Source organism: Peromyscus californicus, unplaced genomic scaffold (assembly GCF_007827085.1).
Source record: "Peromyscus californicus insignis strain IS unplaced genomic scaffold, ASM782708v3 Scaffold_13__1_contigs__length_99412109, whole genome shotgun sequence".
In the NCBI taxonomy this organism is placed as follows: domain Eukaryota; kingdom Metazoa; phylum Chordata; class Mammalia; order Rodentia; family Cricetidae; genus Peromyscus; species Peromyscus californicus.
This window is the reverse complement of record NW_026294424.1, coordinates 79,421,384-79,443,459: the sequence shown is the minus strand read 5'-3', so window position 1 is coordinate 79,443,459 and position 22,076 is coordinate 79,421,384. Positions and strand designations below refer to the sequence as shown.

The 22,076-nt window shown below is 38.8% G+C and overlaps 1 protein-coding gene across 1 annotated transcript in view; it reads left to right on the top strand.

Moving 5' to 3' along the window:
- The window catches only part of Tmprss11a (transmembrane serine protease 11A), a 45,105-nt gene extending 40,653 nt beyond the window's left edge, over positions 1-4,452 (top strand). The window contains exons 8-9 of the mRNA XM_052735820.1: positions 1,417-1,559; positions 4,291-4,452. Coding sequence (XP_052591780.1) covers positions 1,417-1,559; positions 4,291-4,452 — 305 coding nt within the window. The remainder of the gene's footprint in view (positions 1-1,416; positions 1,560-4,290) is intronic.
- Positions 4,453-22,076: the final 17,624 nt, after the last annotated feature.

Sequence of the window (22,076 nt, the reverse complement as noted above, 5' to 3'; positions counted from 1 at the left end):
GTTCTGATGGTCATTGGGTCTTCTTCTCTGAGTCTTTTAGAACTGCAGTCTGGGTGTGGCCTCACTTGTGGCTCAGGATTCTCTTCCCAGCTGTCTGATTGTTGGTAGAATTCTGTTTCTTGCAGCTCTACAGCCTGCCTCCTCAGCATCCTCAAGAAAATGTGTCCAAGCACGAGGAAATTCTAAACCTTACCTGATTTGGCCAGGTCTGCCTTGGATAATCTCCCCTTTGATTATGCCAAAGTCAATCAGATTAAATATATTATTTTATATAAAAAATTTCCCAGCATTTTGCCATATAACTTAAACCTAATCATGGAAATGATTCCCATTACATTCACAGAGTCCAACCCACGCTTAGAGAAAGAGAAATAACAAGAATGTTGGGCGCTGTGCTGGAGTTCTGCCAACCAGAGTGCCATGATTTCCATCTACTCCATGATTGAGAAAAACAGTTCCAGAACGTTTGTGATACTCTTGATTTTCCTCTGTTTCCGCCTGTCATACGGGCCTAGCTTAGGATTTGGATGCTTAACTTTATCTAAAACAAATTTGTTTATAAGACATTAAATTGTCATGTAATGCAATTATATACATGAAAGCTCTTTGCAAATGCACAGGGCTGGATAAAGATATATATTAAGCGGTGCTTTATCAAGCCAAGAAACAATACTATATCATACCAAGAAACAATGCAAACTAAACATGTAACGTTTGTGGGAATAATCTGGAATCCATAAACACAAAGTTTGTCTTTTAAAAAAAATAAGATGCATTCTTTAAAAAAAAAGTTTGGAGGGCTCAAGAAGTTAACAGCACTGACAGCTTTTCCAAAGGACCCAGGTTCGGTTCCCAACACCCACATGATGGTTCACAATCATATATAACTCCAGTTCCAGGGGATCCAACTTTTCTGAACTCCACAGATATTGCAAGGAGTGTGTGGTGCACAAACATACATGAATGCAAAAATGTCTATACACATAAAATAAAAATAAAAATAAATGTAGTATGTTAAAAGTAAAAATTTAAGGATTTTCTGGAAAGGAAAGCAAACGGTCATCCTGCTTATAGAAGTATTTATTCAAATTGGTAATACAGCAACCATCATTAAATGCACCAGGTTTTGCTTTTTGTTTTTGTTTTGAGACAGGGTCTCACTGTGTAGCACTGTATGTCTGTGTAGACCACACTAGGCTCAAACTTGCAGAGACATGTGTGCCTCTGCCTCTCAAATATGGGGGTTAAAGGCATGTGCCAGATTTTAGTTAGACTGTTTTTCTCTAGGACTGTTCAAGCAAACCATAGTCCGTATAAACAATTTTAGGATGGAGAAGATTAGAAAAGAACTCACTCACTTCAGTCCATGTAAGAACACTTGTTGAAAATTCTGAGACCGCTTTGTTTTTTCTTAAGGGGAATCCCAAAATGAGCTCCGGGAAGCCCGAGTAGAGCTCATAAGCAATGACGTCTGCAAACAACCGCAGGTGTATGGCAACGACATAAAGCGTGGGATGTTCTGTGCCGGATATCTGGAAGGAAAGTACGATGCCTGCAGGGTAGGTTGCAGAGAGAAAAAACCTGAAGTCACTAACTCAAAGGCATTTCACCCAGCCCAGAAATGCTCTGTGTTCTTTATTCTAGCGCAGGACACAGACATACTGACATCTCCAAACGTGTAAACGTCATAGTACATACTTTTAAATGTTTTTTATTAAACAACTTGAAACAAGCGAAGGATTTCTTTGATGCTATCAAACACAAAATTTCAGTGTCTTAATAACCAGGAACTTGTAGGACACCAGGAAAGTCATGTCTTCGCGTATTTAAAGGCAGCAACCGTGTAGTAGAGTGAACTGTGATGCTCTAAGAATGTAATGAAAAAGAAGCAGCTTTCCCTTCAAGGAAACATTTTTGGGCCAAGCATCAGAGAGATGATGCTTCAAAGAGAACTAAAGAATAAGTAGCACTTACTCAATTACAGAATTAGAAGAGGGAATAGTTAAAACTGTGAAGGTGTATATATTTGTATTTATTACCAACTACTGTAATTCATAGTTGGTAACACCTACCAAAGCACAAATAGGGTGACAGGTGGGAGGTCTATTTAGTGGTGCAAAGTTTGATTAGGTTATACTGTCAATATCCTGCAGTTCTTCGTGGTGTCTCCCTCAGTCTTCCAGAACCCATACGGAATGTACATTTTCTGATGAAGGTCTGAGTATGTTTCTTTCCTTATACAATCTTTTTTTCTTTTTTTTTTTTTTTGACATGAGACTCTCAAAAATTTCAAGGATGTAAATCTACACAGTAAAACCATGAGACTATTAGTGGCATGGGATACCTCAAAGCCTTGCCCACAGGCCAACAAATTACAGAATGAGCAACGTCTGTGGAAAGAGCACAGAATTTTATAACCTATAGGCTGAGTCAGAGCAGGATCTAACACACAACCAACTTCTCAGTTGCCAAGAGTGTGGAAGGAGACAGCCAGAATTTAAGGATCCAAGCAAGAGATGGGTAGAAGTGAGTGGAAGCTCACATCAGAAGGTGTGGAGCACATAGGGGATGATAATACTGATATCAGTGGACAGATTTGTAGTCCAGAGGATTCACTGGGATGGGAAGGAAAGAAATATAAGAAAAACCTCTACTCATAGAAAAAGTCACTGAGACAATGGTTTAAGTGATGGTGACTTGGGTACACGATCAGGGCTTCAGAGAAACTGATAAAACTGAATTAAAAGTACCAACATCAATCTGGATTCCTTACATCATCACATGTTCATCTAGAATTCAATAAATCCCCCTAATGAAGATAGAGGAGAGAGAAAGGGAGAAGGGGAGAAGGAGTGAAGGAGGGGGAAGAAAGAGACAGAGAGATGGAGAGGGGAGAGAGGGATGGAAGGAGGGGGGAGAGAGAAACAAAGAAAAAACAAGAGAGAACAGCATCAGTGCTAGAGTCCAAGAGAGCAAGAGTGAGAATGAGAATTCCTCCACCAAACATCTAGGTGGGCAAGATTCAAGTACAAATAAAAACAATTGCTAGTGAGAAACTCAGAAGAAAAAAAGTTTTCATACCTTCGTGCAGATTTGTAATTTTGTTTCTGATTGTCACTCAGTCAAGAGTTTGATAAAACAGATTGGGGTTGCTAACCGCCATCGGGCACTGAGGAAGAGCTCTCTTAAGTTGATTTCAATCACTGCAGAACACACTGGGTGGAAGAAGCCATCTCCATTTCATAACCACTTGCAGAGGAAAAATTAGTTTTCTCCAGAAGAGTCTCAAAGGGCACACACCACACTTAAGAACAGGCCTCATGCCCAGCAATAGATGGCCAACACAAAATGAACTAAATTGTGATTTTTGGAGAGTTTTGTTTTCTGACTCATATTGCTTTGCTTAGACTTTTTTTTTAAAAAACCATACTGGTCTTTTGCTTGCATATTATGGTTTTTGCTTATACATTATGTATATTTTACGTTTCTATGGGTTTTGTTCATGTAGGTGTGTGGGACACCGTGTGTGTGTGTGTGTGTGTGTGTGTGTGTGTGTGTGTGTGTGTGTGTGTGTGTTTCTAGTGTTTTTTTCCTTTGTTTTTATGTTTGTTGATTTTGTTTTATTTTTGTTTATCTGTTTTATTTGGCCGTTTGTTTCCTGAAGACAGAAAGAAAGAAAGCTTGGAGTTAGAAGGGTAGGGGTGTGGGGAGGATCTGGGAGGAGATGACAGAGGAGAAGAAACCGTGATCAGTATGTATTTATTGTATGAAAAACAATTTGTTTTCAATTAAAACAAAAAGAAATCAGTGGGTGGGTTCAGGCATCACTTTTCTGGAGAACTTGACTCATTCAAAATTAGTATTTACAAAACAAGCGTCACTGTTAATTGACACAATGTAGAGCTCATTAAGCTCTGGTGAGATAAATAGTTAAATATCCACTACCATGACAGGAAAGCAGTATGTGCAGTCTAATTAAAAAAAAAACAGCAATTTGAGTACTTTTTAGATACAATAAGAAATGTTTAAGCCATGAAGTGCTACCCCGAGGAAACAGACTAGATGAGGAGATGTACACTTCAGTTTTTCTTCTTTTTAATGCTTTATCTTGTTTACTCAAAATCAAAATTTAGTAGAAAATATGTAGCTCTACCTTGTTTTTCAACTGTTTTATTTATTCATTCCGTTATGGTAATCTATACATACACTAATAATAAAATAAGTGGTTCATCAAACTTTTGTAAATAATGAACTGCTTAGCTAAGTGTTTTTTCTCTTGTTTGTTTTCAGGGTGATTCTGGGGGACCATTGGTTGTAAAAGACAATAAAGACACATGGTATCTCCTTGGAATTGTGAGCTGGGGAGATAATTGTGGTCAAAAGAACAAACCTGGAGTCTACACACAAGTGACTTATTACCGACACTGGATTGCTTCAAGAACGGGTCTCTAAGTTGCTACAGATGCTAAACAAAACAGCAGCATACAGGTCATATGTATATAAGAGTTCAGACATTCATTTGGTGGCATTGGTACAATGAAGCAAGATTAAGTAGCTGGACCTAGCAACATGGAACGTGTGACTTATTTCAGAATCACTTACTTGTGAAGTGATGGGTTATTTTATCATTGAGAAAATGCAGCAAAGATAGTCATAGCTTTAAACCAAGTAAATTGGATTGTACACAAGATGCATTGTGTAGTTTTGAAGATAGCCTGGGAGACTTTTAGAGTGTGTTTTTTCCTGGGTGCTCACTCAAGTGAAAACCTTTTTGAATTCTCAGAAGTCTCAAGGTGCTTGTACAATTACCTGTGATATCCAGAGCTCACAAACATCTTTTAGTCCTCTTTACTTTCCTTCTATATTTTCATAAGTTTTCCATTACAGGAAATAAGTTTGCTACTTCTAAGTGCGTATAAGAGAATTGTATGAAAGAAGATTATATGGAGCCATCAAAGTTTAGTGGCAAACTAAAGCAAAGGCAATCTAACCTCTGCAGGGAAACTTTTCTGATTTTTCTATGATTTTAAAACATACACACACACACACACACACACACACACACACACACACACACAACCATGTGAACAACAGTCACATCACCACCCCTATGGCATAGATATATGTAAGAGAAATAGTGATTCATGTTTTATATAAATTAATTGTTTAATCAATGTGTAACTTTTGTCATGAAAAATTGAGAGGGGCTGATAACGTTGTGAGCTTTCTGTCCCAGAACAGGTGTACAAGACTTTGACATTTCGAATGTGCGTTTACATATTTTGGTCACCAGGGGGAGATTTTGCCCAGTATTGTCTTAGGTCAAATGCCTGAACACAACTGAGAATTTAACATGGAGAAAAACAAAAAACATTTTGTTTCTTCAGGGAATGGAAATTTTTGTTGTCTTTATTTCTACCACCAAGTTCCTCCTAAGGCTCATGCTTGGAATATATATATATATATATATATATATATATATATATATATATATATATATATATATATATATATATATATATCTCCTCCCTAAAACAAACAAGCAAGCAAACAAACAAAAATCCATGCAGGCATCCAGAGAGTGAGGCCTCAGCACCCATAATAAAATTAAATAAGGCTTTGTTGGAATATTTCTTGGTTTGTGAGATGTCTGGGTTTGCAAGCCAAGATATATAAACAGCTTGACAAAAATATTTGCAATTTGCATCCTTAGCTGTCAAATCCACATGTTCCCTTTCCTTACAAAGTTTGTTTAGGGCTGCTGTATCCAATGAGACCCATTACATTTTTCACTAAGTGTTATTGTTTTGAACTAGGAAACTTACTGTAACCATTTTAAATAATTCTCTCAGGCAGCTGGCTGTCAATGATCTCAATTCAAAGTAAAGTCGCTCCTTCATATATAAAAAAAAAAATACCCATTTCCACATAAATTTTCTGTATTATAGTGGTGAGTTATGATTTTGCTTCTAATGCTAAGATTCAGAAAGTGGTTGTAGAGTTAGTTGTAAATGATGTGCTCAAAACTGTCTTCTGCAGCATTTCATTTGGGGCTGTATGGGAAAAAATACTGTTTTATCATTTTAAATCTAATAAAGTTGGTGATCAGAGCATTCCATAGACAATATCATGGAGTCTGTGTTCCTGTGGTAGTGTGAGTCTTTTCAACTGTTGTTAAGTTACATTCATTAAAATAAGGAAACTAAGGTCATTCTTAGCTACTCAGGAAGCTTTGTCTCAAACAACAACAAAATCTAACAAAAGAATTGTACTCTTGATGACCGATTGGGCGGGACAAGGAGACTCACATGCAGGCCGGCGGAGACCAACCCAGGCTCTGAGGAGGACGTATGGTCCTGCCTAGCACCAAGACTGGACTTAGCAGGACGAGGAGGGAAGGGCGGGGAGGGAGGAGAGGGAGGGAGAGGAGGGGGTTCATTTCCTGTGGATAACGGCATATCTGAAGAGCTGAAAGTGGTGAGGAGTGGCCTGAAGTGGGTGGCTTCGTTGTCACCCAGGGCCATGGTGATGTTTGTGCCTGGGCTGCCTTGTGCCGAGGCCCATGTCTAGGTTCATGGCCCTGATGCAGTCCTTGTCTTTGTTGATGGCTGAGGCTCCTGAACCACCAAAGGCCCAGAAGATAGGGCTATATAGAGTTGGCCCCACCCCCTCGCTAGGTGCAACCCTAGGGAGAACTGGTCCTGCCCCTCAAGGGCTGAAGCACTCAGGAGAGAGGGTCCTGCACCTCACCAGGGCAGCACAAAAGAGCTGACCCTGTTCACAGGGGCATGGGCAAGCTGGCCCTGAGGGTGTAAGAATGGGAGAGCTGGTCATGGCCCTCTGGCCTGCCATTTGGAGGTATGAGTGAGAGAAAGATGCCCTCCTCCCCTCATCCCTCAACCCCTGCAGCAGGCGGAGGACCTTACCCAACCCTTCCCCAGGGGACATAAGGTTGGGAAGGGAATTGAATAGGAGGAGTTAGAGGGAGATAGTGGTGGATGGGTATAATCAATATGCATCATAGAAACATACAAAACTTCCAAAGAATAAAAATATCATTAAAAGCTTTTTTCTAGTGATCTTGCCTAAACTATAGTGTGTCATACAGCACCAACTTGCACTTCAAGCAGAGAGAAGTTCACTGAGCTCACTGTGTGTGGGGTGATCATGAAGGTGGGGTTTCTCTAGCTTCCAAAATACACAGTAAGAAACAGTTTGTTTTCATGTCATAATCCCATACATACACAATAAAATAAATGAGTAATAGCTTAGATTGAAGTTTCATAAAGCAATACTTACCCGTACTAAGTGTAATTGGATAGTTTTTATTATTTTTATCAAGTATACCTACAACCAAATTGACTCCATACTCTACCAAGCCATCACCTGCAGAAGATGACCGGAATAATCATTGCTATTATTTATCTCCACTTATTATTGCATTGCGATTCTCCTCACCTTTATTCTCTCCTTATGGTCTTCATTTAGTGAATCGTTACCAAATTATAATGTGATTCCATAATTTGGACCCGTTCTATCCAAGTATCATTGGTCTCTCTTCTGCCTGAAAATCAACCTAAATCGATGTCACATGGCAATCAATAGAATTTTCTTTTGCTTGTGCTCTGTGCTCTATGTGCTCTGTGACTCCCCTTCAGTAATACAGCTTCCTCTTTGGACACACCATTCTTCCTTCATGAACATAACTTCCCCTTTTGTCTCACTGTTCTGCCTTTGTGAAGCAACTTCCTCTTTGATCATATTGCTTTCCTTACTGTATAAAACCAAGATTAAGTCTGTCTTGGTCAGGAATGTTTCTCTTACTATGCCAGGCAAAATTGTTCACCATACAGACCTCTTTTAGCATTTTTTTCCTCCTCCAAATCAGTTCTGATTCTTCACTCTGCATTGTAGTTTTTACAAATGTGTGTTAGCACTTAAGTATTTCACATTCCATAAGGTTTTGGAGCTGCTTTATTTATTTACCTTTTTATCTCACACAGTACATGTTTTAGATAAATGTTTGGTGATAGAATAATTTAAGAAAGGCTAATTAGTTGAGAAATCTGTCTCTGGTGTTACATAGCCCCAGTTCCCATTATTTCCTTTACTAAATTATCCAACCTATATGGTCCTATTTTGCATATTCTTAAATGTTCTTAAAAATCCTCTGCTCTCAATCTATGCCAAGAGCAACAAATGCAAGCATTCCTTCCTACATGACAACAAACAAACAAAAAGAACAGAAAGGTGTCCCTGGTGGAAGTCTAGGCCATGACTCATGATATGGTATCCACACAGTAAAACTCACAAACTTGAAAGGTATGTTTCATTATGGGTAAGCAAGTTTTTTATCTTTTAGTCACCCTTCCCAAGAGAACAGACTGGCCCTGCATTGCCTTCCGTTGGTTATTTTAGAGTTTTAATATTGTACTTTTGTGGACCAACTTCTGATTATACTATCTGACATTCTTTATTCATGTCTCCTTTAAATGCCTCTGAAAGAACAGATTTTAAAAGTTCTATTCAAAACAATACAAAAAATGCAGACTAGATTTCAATGTAAGGTGAAAAGCTTCTTTCTGTTCTAAGACTATAAACGATTCCTTAATCCCAAACAGCTATCAATTAAAACCTCTTGGAAAAAATAAAGATGTGTCCATTACTAAAGAATGACTCAAGTGCGTGCTCTTCCAACAGCAATTAGAGATTCTTAATTTTACATGAGAGGATGTTGTCATTTTATGGTTTCACATGACCTCAACTGCTGCCTCTACAGACAGACATTTCTCAGTTTGGTAAAACAGCAAAGCACTATCTCTGATGTTCATATGAAGCAAATTGATTATTTAATGCTGCTCAAATAATATTTTCAAATGTATATAAAAGATATACTACCCAAGCATGCATTTTCTGAATGGGCATGGTATCATGTAAAGGTAAACAATATGAAGGTAGATAGAATTAGAATGGCTTACAGCCTAGCTCTGCAATATGCTAGGTTACTGGCATAGGTCTGTTGTTTGAACTTTATGATATTAATTTTTTTCTTTCTTCCTTCCTTCTTTCCTTTCTTCCTTTTCCTTTTTCTTTCTTTCTTTCTTTTTTCTTTGTTTCCTTCTTTCTAAGAGCTGACTGTATAGTCCAGGTAAATCTCCAATTTGGCACTGGGATTGCAGGAATGGTATACCACAACCAATTTGTGATGGTTAACTTGAAATGTCAGCTTCTCTGGCCCAAGATGACCACATACTACGTTCAAACATTATCCTGTGTCTTCTATGGGGTCATTTTTAAATAATATTCTTATCTGTCTTTAACTGTTTGGATTGCTAAAACAGAGTACATGATACTAGGCCATTTATTAAGGATAACTTTTTATTTACTCACGACGCTGGAGGTGTAGAAATTCAACCATGGCACCTATATCTACTGAAGACCTACATGATCTTATAACATGGCAGAGGGCATCACATGGAAAGACAAGCCTGCTAGTTCAGGTCTTCCTCTGTTAATGACATTGTGGGGGCCCCTCCCTCATGACATCATCTAATCTTAATTATCTCCTATAGGTCCTCTCTCTAATACCATTGACCTATGAATTTTATGATTAAGTAGCCAACATGTAGATTCTGGGGGCACACCTAAACCATAGCCATATTTAAATCTTTGGACTTTGAGTAAACAAATTACCTTTCATAATTTGATTGAACCCTCATCCAGCCAGTTGAAGGGCCAGACAGAACCAAAGGCAGATGTGCCCCTACCTTGAGAAACAGGAATTCTGCCATCAGATAACCTTTAGATGAATGTAATATTGACTGCCCCTTTATCTCCAGTCTCTGCCATCTCACAGATTTTGAGTTTGTCATCCTCCATAACAATAATAAATTCCTTAAAATAAATCTCTCTCTCTCTCTCTCTCTCTCTCTCTCTCTCTCTCTCTCTCTCTCTCTCTCTCTCTCTCTCTCTGTGTGTGTGTGTGTGTGTGTGTGTGTACACATCTAATTACTTCTGTTACTATGGAGAATCCAGATTTATACAGACTTTATTAATTTTAATTTTTAATTAAAGCCTATAATACAAATCTTCATATTTCAGATAGAGATGAATATATAAAATGAATGATTGATACCATGTGTTGTAATATATTGCAAACTTGTCAGAAATTCTAGGAAAATGGAAAAGTTAGTTAAAACTAATAGATACCTTTTAAATTTCTACTGAAAATTTGTAACTTTATTCATTATTTGCTGTTCTATCATATCAAGTACTGCTCCATGGCTTGGGCCAGAACAGTGGCCATGAAGTTTATGTTTGTGAGACTATGTTTTTTTTTCTATAGATAGAGCTAAAAGGATCTGTTCATGAGTTGGATGAGAATTGTGAAAGGAAGAGATTATTATTCTCCCTGTTCTTCTTGTTTCTGCCTTTGCCTTCTTTGGGACAGCCAGAACCACTGTACTCCATGAAATACTGTGTCATTACTCTTCCCAAATGCCCTGGTGACTTCTTGTCCATAGTAAATCCAAGTCATCTGGTTTCTGTTGTCTCTCTTCCTCATGCTGTCTCCTCGCCCTTACATACACTGTGTTCTAACCTTCTGACTGTTTGCTGTTCGCTGAATACAGGGGTGTTTGTGTGATGATTGAGCTTCCTTCCAACTAGAACAATCTTTCTAGATGTCCACTGCTTTTCTTTCAAATTCTTCAGATGTTTACTCAACAGTCACTGTCTCAAAAACTTTCTTGACCACCAAAGTTGAAATTATACATCTGTTTGGCTCTTGGGACGCTTTATTTTCCTTAAAAAATTTAGTCCATGTGGTAGGTAGAAGTCCATCTCCCATCCTCACCATCATTCCGCCACTGGTATCATACTTATAAGCATGTTGTATTTGTGGAGATGTGTTTTGCAGATATAATTGAGGTCATTAAGTATTTATACATAATTAAGATAATCCTGAATTATCTGAATAGGTCCAAGGCAACAACATGAATATTTAAAAACAGTGAGAGCCAAATGATTTTTTCACCAGATTTAAGAGATGTTGTTGAGTTGGTTTGTTTCAGCATGTCAGGTATCTGGAATATATGAAATTCGCTTTGAGGATTTCCCAGGGTCAAAACAAAGAAACTCCAACTCAGTAAAAAGGTTTATGCAACTAAAGATCAAGCAGGACATATCATGTGTATCACAAGCCCAATAGAAATGAAAATGGCATTTACAAATAAAACTAAGTTGAAAATTTGTCATAACAAAAATTATGCATATACTGTCTCTTATTTTTTTAATACTTTATTTTTTTATATTTTATATGTATATGTATATAAGTGTTTGGCCTGTATGTATTAGCATGTGTGTGCCTAGTGCCCATGGAGACCAGAAGAGGGCATCAGATCCCTTGGAAGTAGAGTTACAGACTGTTGTGAGCTATATTGCTATGGATGCAGGAATTGAACACCAATCCTGTGAAAGAGCAGTCAGTGGTCTTAAGTACTAAGCCATCTATATAGTCCTCTATTATTTTTAAACATTTATATATTTATGTACTGTGTGGATGGTTATACAAGTGTACCATAGCAGACACATGGAGGTCAGAGAACAACTTGTGAGAGTTGGTTCTCTCATTGCAGCATCTGGGTCCTAAGGATCTAACTCAAGTCATAGGGATTGGTGGCAAGTGCCTTTATCCGATAATCTTACCAACTCTAAAACATATTCTATGTCATAATTTCTATCACCTTGTAATCATTTTTTAGGTTTTGGCATTTTCTGGAAGTTAAAAGTTTAAACAAAGAAAGGAGTACTGGAATCAAAAGAAAGGATAAGGTGTTGGTTAGGTAAAACTAAGGATGTATAAAGAAGGCTTATGGACACCCACTAGTTTGCAAGCCAATTTAAAAATATAACTTAATGTTTTTCTTGATTGTCTATATTATGTAATCTTTAAATACATATCCAACCCCAGAGCAAATGAGACCTCAACAAGTATTTCTAGAGGGGTCACTCCTTTGGCAGGAAGTTTACTACATCCTATTTACAATGATCTAATTACTCTCCTTTAAAAACGCATAGTTCACTTACTTTAAAGAATCTAAAACAAAAAATAACATTTTGTACTAATATATAATTAATTTCTAACACTACTAATACTTTCTCTTCAGTGCATTTCTCTTTCTTGGACAGAGATCAGGTTGATGGTCTTCTAAAATCCCTATAGCAGTCCCTAGTACGAATAAGTATAAGAATAGTACTCACCTTGGGAATTAATTGCATGAGTTCTCTGGCCTTTAACATACAACGCTGAACACTGAGGATAAGGCTCACTGGTAAAGCATTTTCAAGCCAAGCATGAGGACATGAGTCAGAGCTCCAGAACCCACATTAAGCCAGACACCACAGCACACCTCTATAATGCTAGCATCCCTGCCATTCGATTGGAGTCAGACAGGAGAACCCCTGGAAGCTCACAGGCCAGCTGCCTGACATATGCAGTGGTGCATAAGAGCCCTTATATCAAACAAGTTGAACAGCCAGGACTGACAGGCACAGTTTTTCTCTGACTTACACATGTGCACCTGCACATACATGTACACACACACATTAAAGACATATAGTACTTGCATAATGATACATGCTTTTCAAAACAAATTAAATTAAAAATATTGAGTGAAATTTAGGTCAATATATGATAAGGTATTGCCTTTATCTTTAAGATTACAATTCAACTTTTTAAATTTTGAATTTACTTTAAAACATGTCATTGCATCAATAACGTCAGAATCTTTTACCTAATTATTTCTCCTTTTTGGTTTTGTGGGATTTTTTATTGTTGGTGGTTGGTTGGTTGGTTGGTTGGTTGGTGTGTGGTGTGGGGTGTGTGTGTGTGTGTGTGTGTGTGTGTGTGTGTGTGTGTGTGTGTGTCTACTTGTTTGTTTGAGACAAGGTCTCATCATGGAACCCAGACTGGCTTCAAACTCACAACCACCTCTTGAGTACTGGGATTATATGTGTAATCCACCATGTCTGACCCTAACACTTTCTTAAAACTGATCAATAATCGTGTTCCAAGAATTTATGAGTTTGTCTTTGATATTTTTAATTTTTAATTTATACTGTCTTTGGTATATTATAATTATAATTATATTATAATTAATATCATTTAAAAAGGACACTTTATGTTTTGATTATGATCAAAAAGTGGCTAGGCCTGTTGGTACAGGCTCATAAACGTAGCTGCTTAGAGCCCAAAGCAGGAAGATGGCAAGTTCAAGGCCAGCTTGGGCCATTTTAAGTGAGACCATCTTAAAATTTTCATAAGAAGCCTGGGATATAGCTCAGTTGTAGAGGATGTACCTATCATATCTGAGGCCTCAAGTTCAATCCCCAATTTGGAGTTTGTGGGGGTAGGGTAGAGGTGGTCCCTTTAGGTTAGAAGAAAAGGATACAAAACCTATGGTACTATGGAAAGTGAATTAATCTCATCTCATACAGTTGTATTTTGCTTAGAGCTAAAAAAAAAAAAAAGCAACGTCATAGAAACAGAAAACTATAATTTGTCTGGATTTTATTTCTACATGTCAAAAGGGTGATACCTGGCTGGTGATACTGTCAAACACTTTTCAAGTGAACAGAATAATACAGAGTATTTGGTAACATAACAGTCTCACTGAAATGAATATTCAAAAGGCATCAGGGTAAAAGAGAATTACTTTTTGATGTAAGTGTTTTACCCAATTTATCCCAATTACATATTTATACAATACCCCCAAACAGTGCTGTTAGTGAGGGCTCTCAGGGTATTATGAGACAAACCCATACTTGGAACACATATCTATATGTGAGAGTTAAAACTCACCTCTCCTTTTAATGTGAAAGGTGCCCAACATAGTCAACTTGTAACTGACTGACAATTGATCCTCTTGAGGAATAGAACCGTCTAGCGTGCTCTGTGTTTGCCTCTGTTGGTGGTACATTGGACACTTGGAAGAAGCAGTAATAGATTAGTGTTGGTAAGTAAGCCTCCATCTCTCCCACTGTGGTCTTGAGATTCATATGTCTATGCATCATGGCAGCATTTAGTGATACTGGTCTAAGGTAACAGATTACTACAGTATGCCTGGGCTTGAATGAGTTCTTGGATGCTAGACTTTCTATTCTATAATATGGATAGTCCCAAGCAAGGTAGTGTAAGTTGGCTCCACAATAATGCTCCTTTCTTCTTATTATTTTTTAATGCTCCTTTCTTAAGCATATTCCTAATGGTCTTGATGAGTTACTTATCTGTAACTTCTCATGAAACATAATTTTCAGATAAGTCTTTTGGCTTCAAATAAAATATCCATTCTACCATGTTCATTATTTTGATCCTTTTAATCCCTTGCTTCTACTAGGTCCAATAATGGGTTCCAATGCTGTTCAGTATGGACCATTATTATTTCTAGGCTCCTGGGAGGTGTTCCCACAACACAAGTTTAAACTAGCTCCTTGTGCTGTGACTTAACTTGATAATAGGCCTGACAGCCAGAAAGGATGCTCATAGCTCCAGGAAGAGTTACTTGTTGTCATTTATAGAAAAATAACTCTGAGGACAGGCTCCAAAGCTACACAGATACATCCTGTCTCAAAAAAAATGAGAAAGAAAGAAAGAAAGAAAGAAAGAAAGAAAGAAAGAAAGAAAGAAAGAAAGAAAGAAAAAGAAAGAGAAAGAGAGAAAGAGAGAAAGGAGGAAAATGACTCTGCACTGTCTCTTCAGAGTGCTGAGTCTCAGTGAAAGAGTGTGGGCATATGTCCAAGGTCAAAAGACTCAAAATAAGTCTGGAGGCTGCAAACCTCCAAAAACACCTAGTCAAAAGTCCACATTCCAGGGCTGGAGAGATGGCTCAGAGGTTAAGAGCATTGGCTGCTCTTCCAGAGGTCCTGAGTTCAAATCCCAGCAACCACATGGTGGTTCACAACTATCTGTAATGAGATCTGGTGCCCTCTTCTGGCCTGCAAAAAAAAAAAAAAAAGTCCACATTCCAGATGTCGTGTTCTCCGGCTTCCAATCAGAGTCCTGACTTTGGGAGACAGTGCTATCTCAGTTGGTCACTAAAGTTACTGCATTTAGCCACTCTGTCCATTCTTGTGCTCAGCATTCAGCTTTTCCTGATCACCTAACACACGCAGTGAAGGCTTCTCAGCAATCTAACCAAAAGAATCTGTTTCCCACACTCCATTTTTAAATTGTGTTGTCTTCAACTTATTTTCATAGCTCTTGCCAACTTGACTTCCAAACACTTCACTTTGAAATCATAATCACATTCATGGTCCCTAACTTTTCATGTGTGTGTAATAAGGCAAAATGTATTTAATCAATCCCTAAAAGTCTGCCAACCACTTCATAAAATGAATTAACATTATTATTTGACAATTTCATACATGTATATAATGCATCCTGGTCACTCTCTTCTCTCACCTTCTTTTATCCCTTCTGCCATCCCTACCACAAGTACCACATAAATCACTTCCCAAGATTCATGGGTTCTTTTTTGTTTGCTTGTTTGTTTGTTTTGTGACCTATTGAATTCAACCAGGGTCATCTGTGTGACCTTCACATGGAGTTAGTCATTGGAGTCTGGTGGAATCATCAATAGGTAGACAACTAGAGACAAGAACACCCCAAATTCCAGAAGACATCTTGTAGCTAATCATTGAATTCATCACCAAGGTGTGTGTGATTTCAGTGTCCTTTTCCCATTAATTCCTGACTACTGTCAGCTTCATTCTTGTGTAGACCCTGTACAGGCAACCACAGCTGGTAATGTTGTTTTATCTAGCTCAGAAAATTATGTTTTGCAGCCCTTCCCCTCACCTTCTGAGTTTTGCATTCTTCCTAGCCCCTCTTCTGAATGTTCCCTGAGCCTTAGAGGATATGGTGCAACTGTGCCGTTTAGGGCTGAGCAATCAACTGTCACTTGTTGTCAATGCCATAAGCAGCCTTAAGTCTCTACATTCACCACAATTCACTGGAAAGGGAAGCTTCTCTGATAAGGCTGAGAGTATCGTTTGCTCATGAGTATAAACACACGTATTTCATGCTATTTATGTTATGTCTGTTTAGTTAAAAACAATATTAAGTTCCCCCTTGCAGTCCAGTGACCTCCTCTACCGTGTGTGTGTGTGTGTGTGTGTGTGTGTGTGTGTGTGTGTGTGTGTGTGTGGTTTGAATGAAAATGCCCCCTCCACAGTTGGTAGAGCTTTTGTGGGGAGGCCTTGTTGGGAGAAGTGTGTCAGGCTTTGGGAGTTTCAAGACTCCAGTCAATCCCAGTTATTCTCTCTACTTCATGCTTGTGGTTAAAGATGGGAATCCTCTGCTTACTACTCTAGCTATCATGCCTGCCTGCTGCCAGGACTCCCTCACTGTGATGGTGATAGACTCTTGTCCCCTGGAATTATAAGCCCAGATAAACCATTCTGTAAGTTTCTTTGGTCAGTGATTTTATCAAAGCAATAGAAAAAGAACTACTGCATCAACCAAGAGGCATGGCAGGAACCTGTATTATTTCTTTAGCCCACAACTCATAAGGAAGTTTCCCATCCCTGGTATTAGGGTGCTTGTTCTAATCACTCCTAGGAATGTAATTGTAGAGATTTTCAGTCAGAGCATCTTTTGTATTTATTGAATTATATACTTCAGGTTGGGTTATAAGTTATTAGGTTTCCCTGTGACTTTCTTCAACGTTTTTTGATTTGGTTGATCTTCCCTTACCATCGTTCATCCCCCAGCCTCCCATCCCAATCCTACTTCAACTTATTCACTCCGAGTATTCTCTCTACAAATATTTTCATAGTCCCTACATTCTACTTTTCTCCCCTACGTAGAGCATCCTCCTGATGGACTTCAACAAGTACTCCAGTTGAGCATACAGAACTAGAGAATCAAAACTAGGATCCAAATATGAAGGAAAACATGTGGTACTTTGCTTTCTCTGCCTGGGTTACTTCACTCAATATTTTTTTTTCCCAGTCCCATCCTTTCATCAGCAAAATTCTTAATTTCATTTTACTTTACAGCTGAGAAAGATTACATTGTATATATGTATCACATTTTAATTATCCGTTCATTAGTTGATGGACAGCTAAGCTGATTCTATTTTTTACCTATTGTGACAGGGTAAGCAATAAACATGGTGTCTCTGTAGCAGGATATAGAATCCTTTGGATATATGCCCAACTTGATATTGGGTGTGGGAATGCCTCTAGCATTATTCTTTTTGTTCAGCATTGCCTTGGCTATCCAAGGTCATTATAATTCCGTATATTTCTTAAAGATTATTTTTTATTTCCGTGAATAATTTCATAGAAATTTTAATTTGGATTGCATTGAATCTATACATTGCTTTTTATAGGATAGTCATTTTTCATAGTATTAACTCTATTAGTCCAAGAGCATAGAATTTCCAAAGTACTTTGCTATTTTTGAAGCTAGGGAGAATGGAATTATTTCCCTTATTTCTTTTTCAATGTAATTATCATTACTATATAGAAAGGTTGTTGAATTCTGTATCTTAATTTTGTATACTGCCACATTACTGAAATTATTGATCAGTTCTAAAAGTTTTCTGGGGTAGTCTTTTGGGTCTCTTATATATAGCATCATATCATCTACAAAGAGGAACACTTTGACTTTTCTTTTCCTACTACAAATCTTTTATTTCCTTATCTATGTTTATTGTGCTAGCTAAGATTTCAGGCACTTTATTGAGTAGGTGTGGAAACAGTGGACAGCCATGTCTTGTTGCTGATTTTTATGAAATTGCTTCAAGTTTTTCTCCATTTAAGATGCTGTAGGCTAGCTGGGCAGTGGTGGCGCATGCCTTTAATCCCAGCACTCGGGAGGCAGAGGCAGGTGTATCTCTGTGAGTTTGAGGCCAGCCTGGGCTACAGAGTGAGTTCCAGGAAAGGCACCAAAGCTACACAGAGAAACCCTGTCTCGGGGGAAAAAAAAGATGCTGTAGGCTATCTTTGTTACATATTTTCTTTATTGTGTTAAAATACTTTCCCTCAAACCCTACTGTCTTTAGGCTTTATTGTGAAAGAATATTGGATTTTTGCCAAAGGTATTTTCTGTATCTATTGAGATGATCAAGTGGTTTCTATCTTTAAGTTCATTCTTAAGTTCATTCTTCTATTTCATTGTTGGATTTGAGTATATTGAACCAACCATGTCATGGTATAAAGTCAACTTGTTCATAGTGAATGATACTTTTGATATGTCCAGGTTTGCAAGACGTTTTAAATAATATTTTTATTTATGCTTTGAAAATGGCATACATTTGCACAATACATTTTTTATCATATTACTCCTATTGTCTCCCAACTGTTTTTAAGCCTGCAACACATGTATATCCAGACTTGATGTCATCTTTTTTATAATCCACTGAGTAAACAGTGCTGTCTACATGGGCACAGATGTGGAGCCATCAACTGAAGTTATCTGCCAATGCTCATGCTCCCAAAGATAAAAATGTCTCTCCCTTTCCCCACAGCATCATTGACTAATAGCTAATAGCTCCTAGGACAGATGTGGAGACTCAGGAGCCCCAACCTCATCCATGCTGGAATTCTGATCAGTTTGAACTTGTGCGGGTCTTGTAGGCAATTACATCTACTGTCAGTTCCTAAGTCCAATGGCCACACCATATCCAGAAGATAGCATTTCCCAGCACTGTTCCCTGTCTTCTGGTTCCAATATTCTCTCCACCCCTTCTTCTGTAATGAACTTTTGGTAAAGGAAGATGATAAAGATGCAGTGCTTATGGCTCTGAAAACTGAAAAATACAGTTTCTCTGACCATGATTGAGAGCAGCACAGATCTATGGTTGTAAACATAAACATATTTAGAAGATTGTTTAGCTGCATGACCATCAGGCAAAACCATAGATTCCCCACTAGGATCAATCAATGACATCAATCAATGATAGTTATGAGCTTTGGACCAGGATTACCTTACCAAGCACTGAATTTCCTTCTGTGGAACAGGCCTCCAATCCAACCAGGAATCACTTAGTTACCCTCCACAATGTTCTTACTATTGTCATACCATTGAGAAAATTTTTCCTAGTAGTTTAGTATTGTAGCATGCTGGGTTCAGGACTGAGGTTTTCCAGGCATTTTGTAGAGACTTTCTCATCTACATTCATTAATGATACTGGTGTATAGTTTGTTGTTATGTCCTTATAAGTTTTTAGTGCTGGATTAATACTGACTTCACAGGAGTTTTTATGACTTTGATTAGGAACTCCTTTACCTTTTTTATGACTGTAGTTTGTAGACATGGTCTTATCATGGTTTCCCAAAGATTCTGTATATTCTGTTCATATGGGCTTTTTAAAATTTGATAGAAAAAATCATCCTGAGTGAGGTAACCCAGACTCAGAAAGACAAACATGGTATGTACTCACTCATAGCAGGATACTAGACATGAAACAAGGATGAATTGTCTGCTACTCACATCACCAGGGAGGCTACCCGGAAAACAGGACCCCAAGAAAGACACAGGGATCGCCCAATGACAGAGAAATGGAATGAGATCTACATGAACAGCCTGGACATGAGTGGGGGTAATGAAAGGCGAGGGTCGAGGGAAAGAGAGCTTGGGGGAGCGGGAGATCCCAGCTGGATCAACAACAGAGAGGGAGAACAAGGAATAGGAGACCATGGTAAATGAAGACCACATGAGAACAGGAAGAAGCAAAGTGCTAGAGAGGCCCACAGAAATCCACAAAGATACCCACACAACAGACTGCCGGCAATGGTCGAGAGACAGCCCGAACTGACCTACTCTGGTGATGGGATGGCCAAACACCCTAATTGTTGTGCTAGAAACCTCATCCAACTACTGAGGGATCTGGATGCAGAGATCCATGACTAGGCCCTGGGTGGATCTCTGGGAGTCCAATCAATGAGAATGAGGAGGGTTTATATGAGCGAGAATTGTTGAGACCAATGTTGGATAAAGCACAGGGACAAATAGCCAAATGAATGGAAACACATGAACTATGAACCAATGGCTGAGGGGTCCACACTGGATCAGGCCCTCTGAATGGGTGAGACAGTTGATTGGCTTGATCTGTTTGGGAGGCATCCAGGCAGTGGGACCAGATCTTGTGCTCATTGCATGAGTTGGCTGTTTGAAACCTGGGGCCTATGCAGGATTGTTTGGCTTGGCCTGGGAGGAGGGGACTAGACCTACCTGGACTGAGTCTACCAGGTTGACCTCAGTCTGTGGGGAAGGCTTTGCCCTGGAGGAGATGGGAATGGGGGGGGGGCGTTGGGGGGAAGGTGAGGGGGACGGGAGGGGGGAGAACAAGGGAATCCGTGACCGATATGTAGAACTGAATTGTATTGCAAAATAAATTAAAATAAATTTAAAAAAAGAAAAAAAAATTTGATTGAATGATCCAATTTTTCTACTTTGTCTTCAGGTCTTAATATTCTGTTTTGTGCTGGGTGGTGGTGGTGCACGCCTTTAATCCCAGCACTCGGGAGGCAGAGCCAGGCAGATCCCTGTGAGTTCGAGGCCAGCCTTGTCTACAGAGCGAGATCCAGGAAAGGCACAAAGCTACACAGAGAAACCCTGTCTCGAAAAACCAAAAACCAAAAAAAAAAAAAAAAAAAAAAAAATTCTGTTTTCTATGTAGTCCATTCTGTTAGAAAGGCTATATCCAAGAATATTAACTGGTTTGTTAAAATTTTCATTTCCAAGTCCATTTTCGTTGGGGTTTTCTTCAGTATTTCTATCCCATTCTGGAATTATACTTTCATATTCTGAATTTCCCTCTGAATTTCATTTAACTGTTTGTGTTTTCTTGAGCTTCTGTCAGTTTATTACTGTTTCTTTAAGTTCATTCAGGTGTTTATGGTTGCTTTCAACTCTTCGAGCAAGTTTAAAAATGTTCTTTTGAATTGGATTTTTTTTAAGTTTCATCCAAGTTGTTCTTAACGGGGATCATGACTATGGAATTAGTTGTGTGGGGGAAAACAACATGTGTTATATTGGTATTTTGTATTGCTAGTGTTTTGTGATTGGACCTGGGCATAGAGGATTAGATTGTTAGCTGTGCATTTGATATGTAGCTTTGATATGGAGAAGGCTGTCAGTGGAGCAGAGTTGGTTTGAGATTTCCAGGGGTGAGGGGCTGAAGGGGAGCTCTTGCTAGGGCCTCATAGGCCAACTGGAGATTTCATGACGTCAGTGCAGTAGGCTTAGGGAATTCCTTAGGGTGGCAGGGAGAACTCTTACCAAGCCTTCATGGGCTAGCTGGAGTTTTCCTAGTATTTTGCAGAATGGGATTGGCTTGGGAGATTCCTGAGGGAGGCAGAGAAATCTCTTAACCCTAAAGTCTTGCTGAAGCTTTCTGGACAGGAAGCAAGGTGGGGTGGGCTTGGGAGTGTTCTTAGTTGGCCCTGTGGGCTGTCTAGAGATTTATAGGCAGTCAACATAGTAGGCTGGGCTTCTACAAACTCTTTTAACAGTGACAAATAGTTGAAACATGTTAAGTGCAGAGTCTCAGATAATCTTTTAATTGTAAGTCCCTGTCAAATAAAAGGTATAAGTTATGTACTTCTAATGTCCAATGGCACCAGATAATCATCCCCATTTCAAAAGGGAAGAATAGGAACATAGCTAGGAAAGATCAGGGCAGAGCAAGTCCAGAAGCCAGCAGGAAAACCACCCAATTCTGTGACTCTCTACGCCCCATCAGGGGCTATTAAGGGCATCATTGAGTTTCAGCAGTTTTGGGTAGCTGGACCTGCTCAGTTCTCTGGTATTATATGTAGCCTCTCTCTTGGACCAGTTCAAGTCTGCGTCTATGACTTTTCTGGGTTGATGTCCCACAGATCTGCAATCTCTAGCATCCTAAAATCTTCAATACAACTTAGGCTTTACCCTCACAGCTTCACACAATGGCTTCTCTGGGCTTCTTTGCAGGGAATTTGTCCACATCACACACTGCCTGTAACCTAGGTGCAAACCCCCATCACCCGACAACTCTTAACATTCTGCCTGCCTATGAAGCTAGAACTAT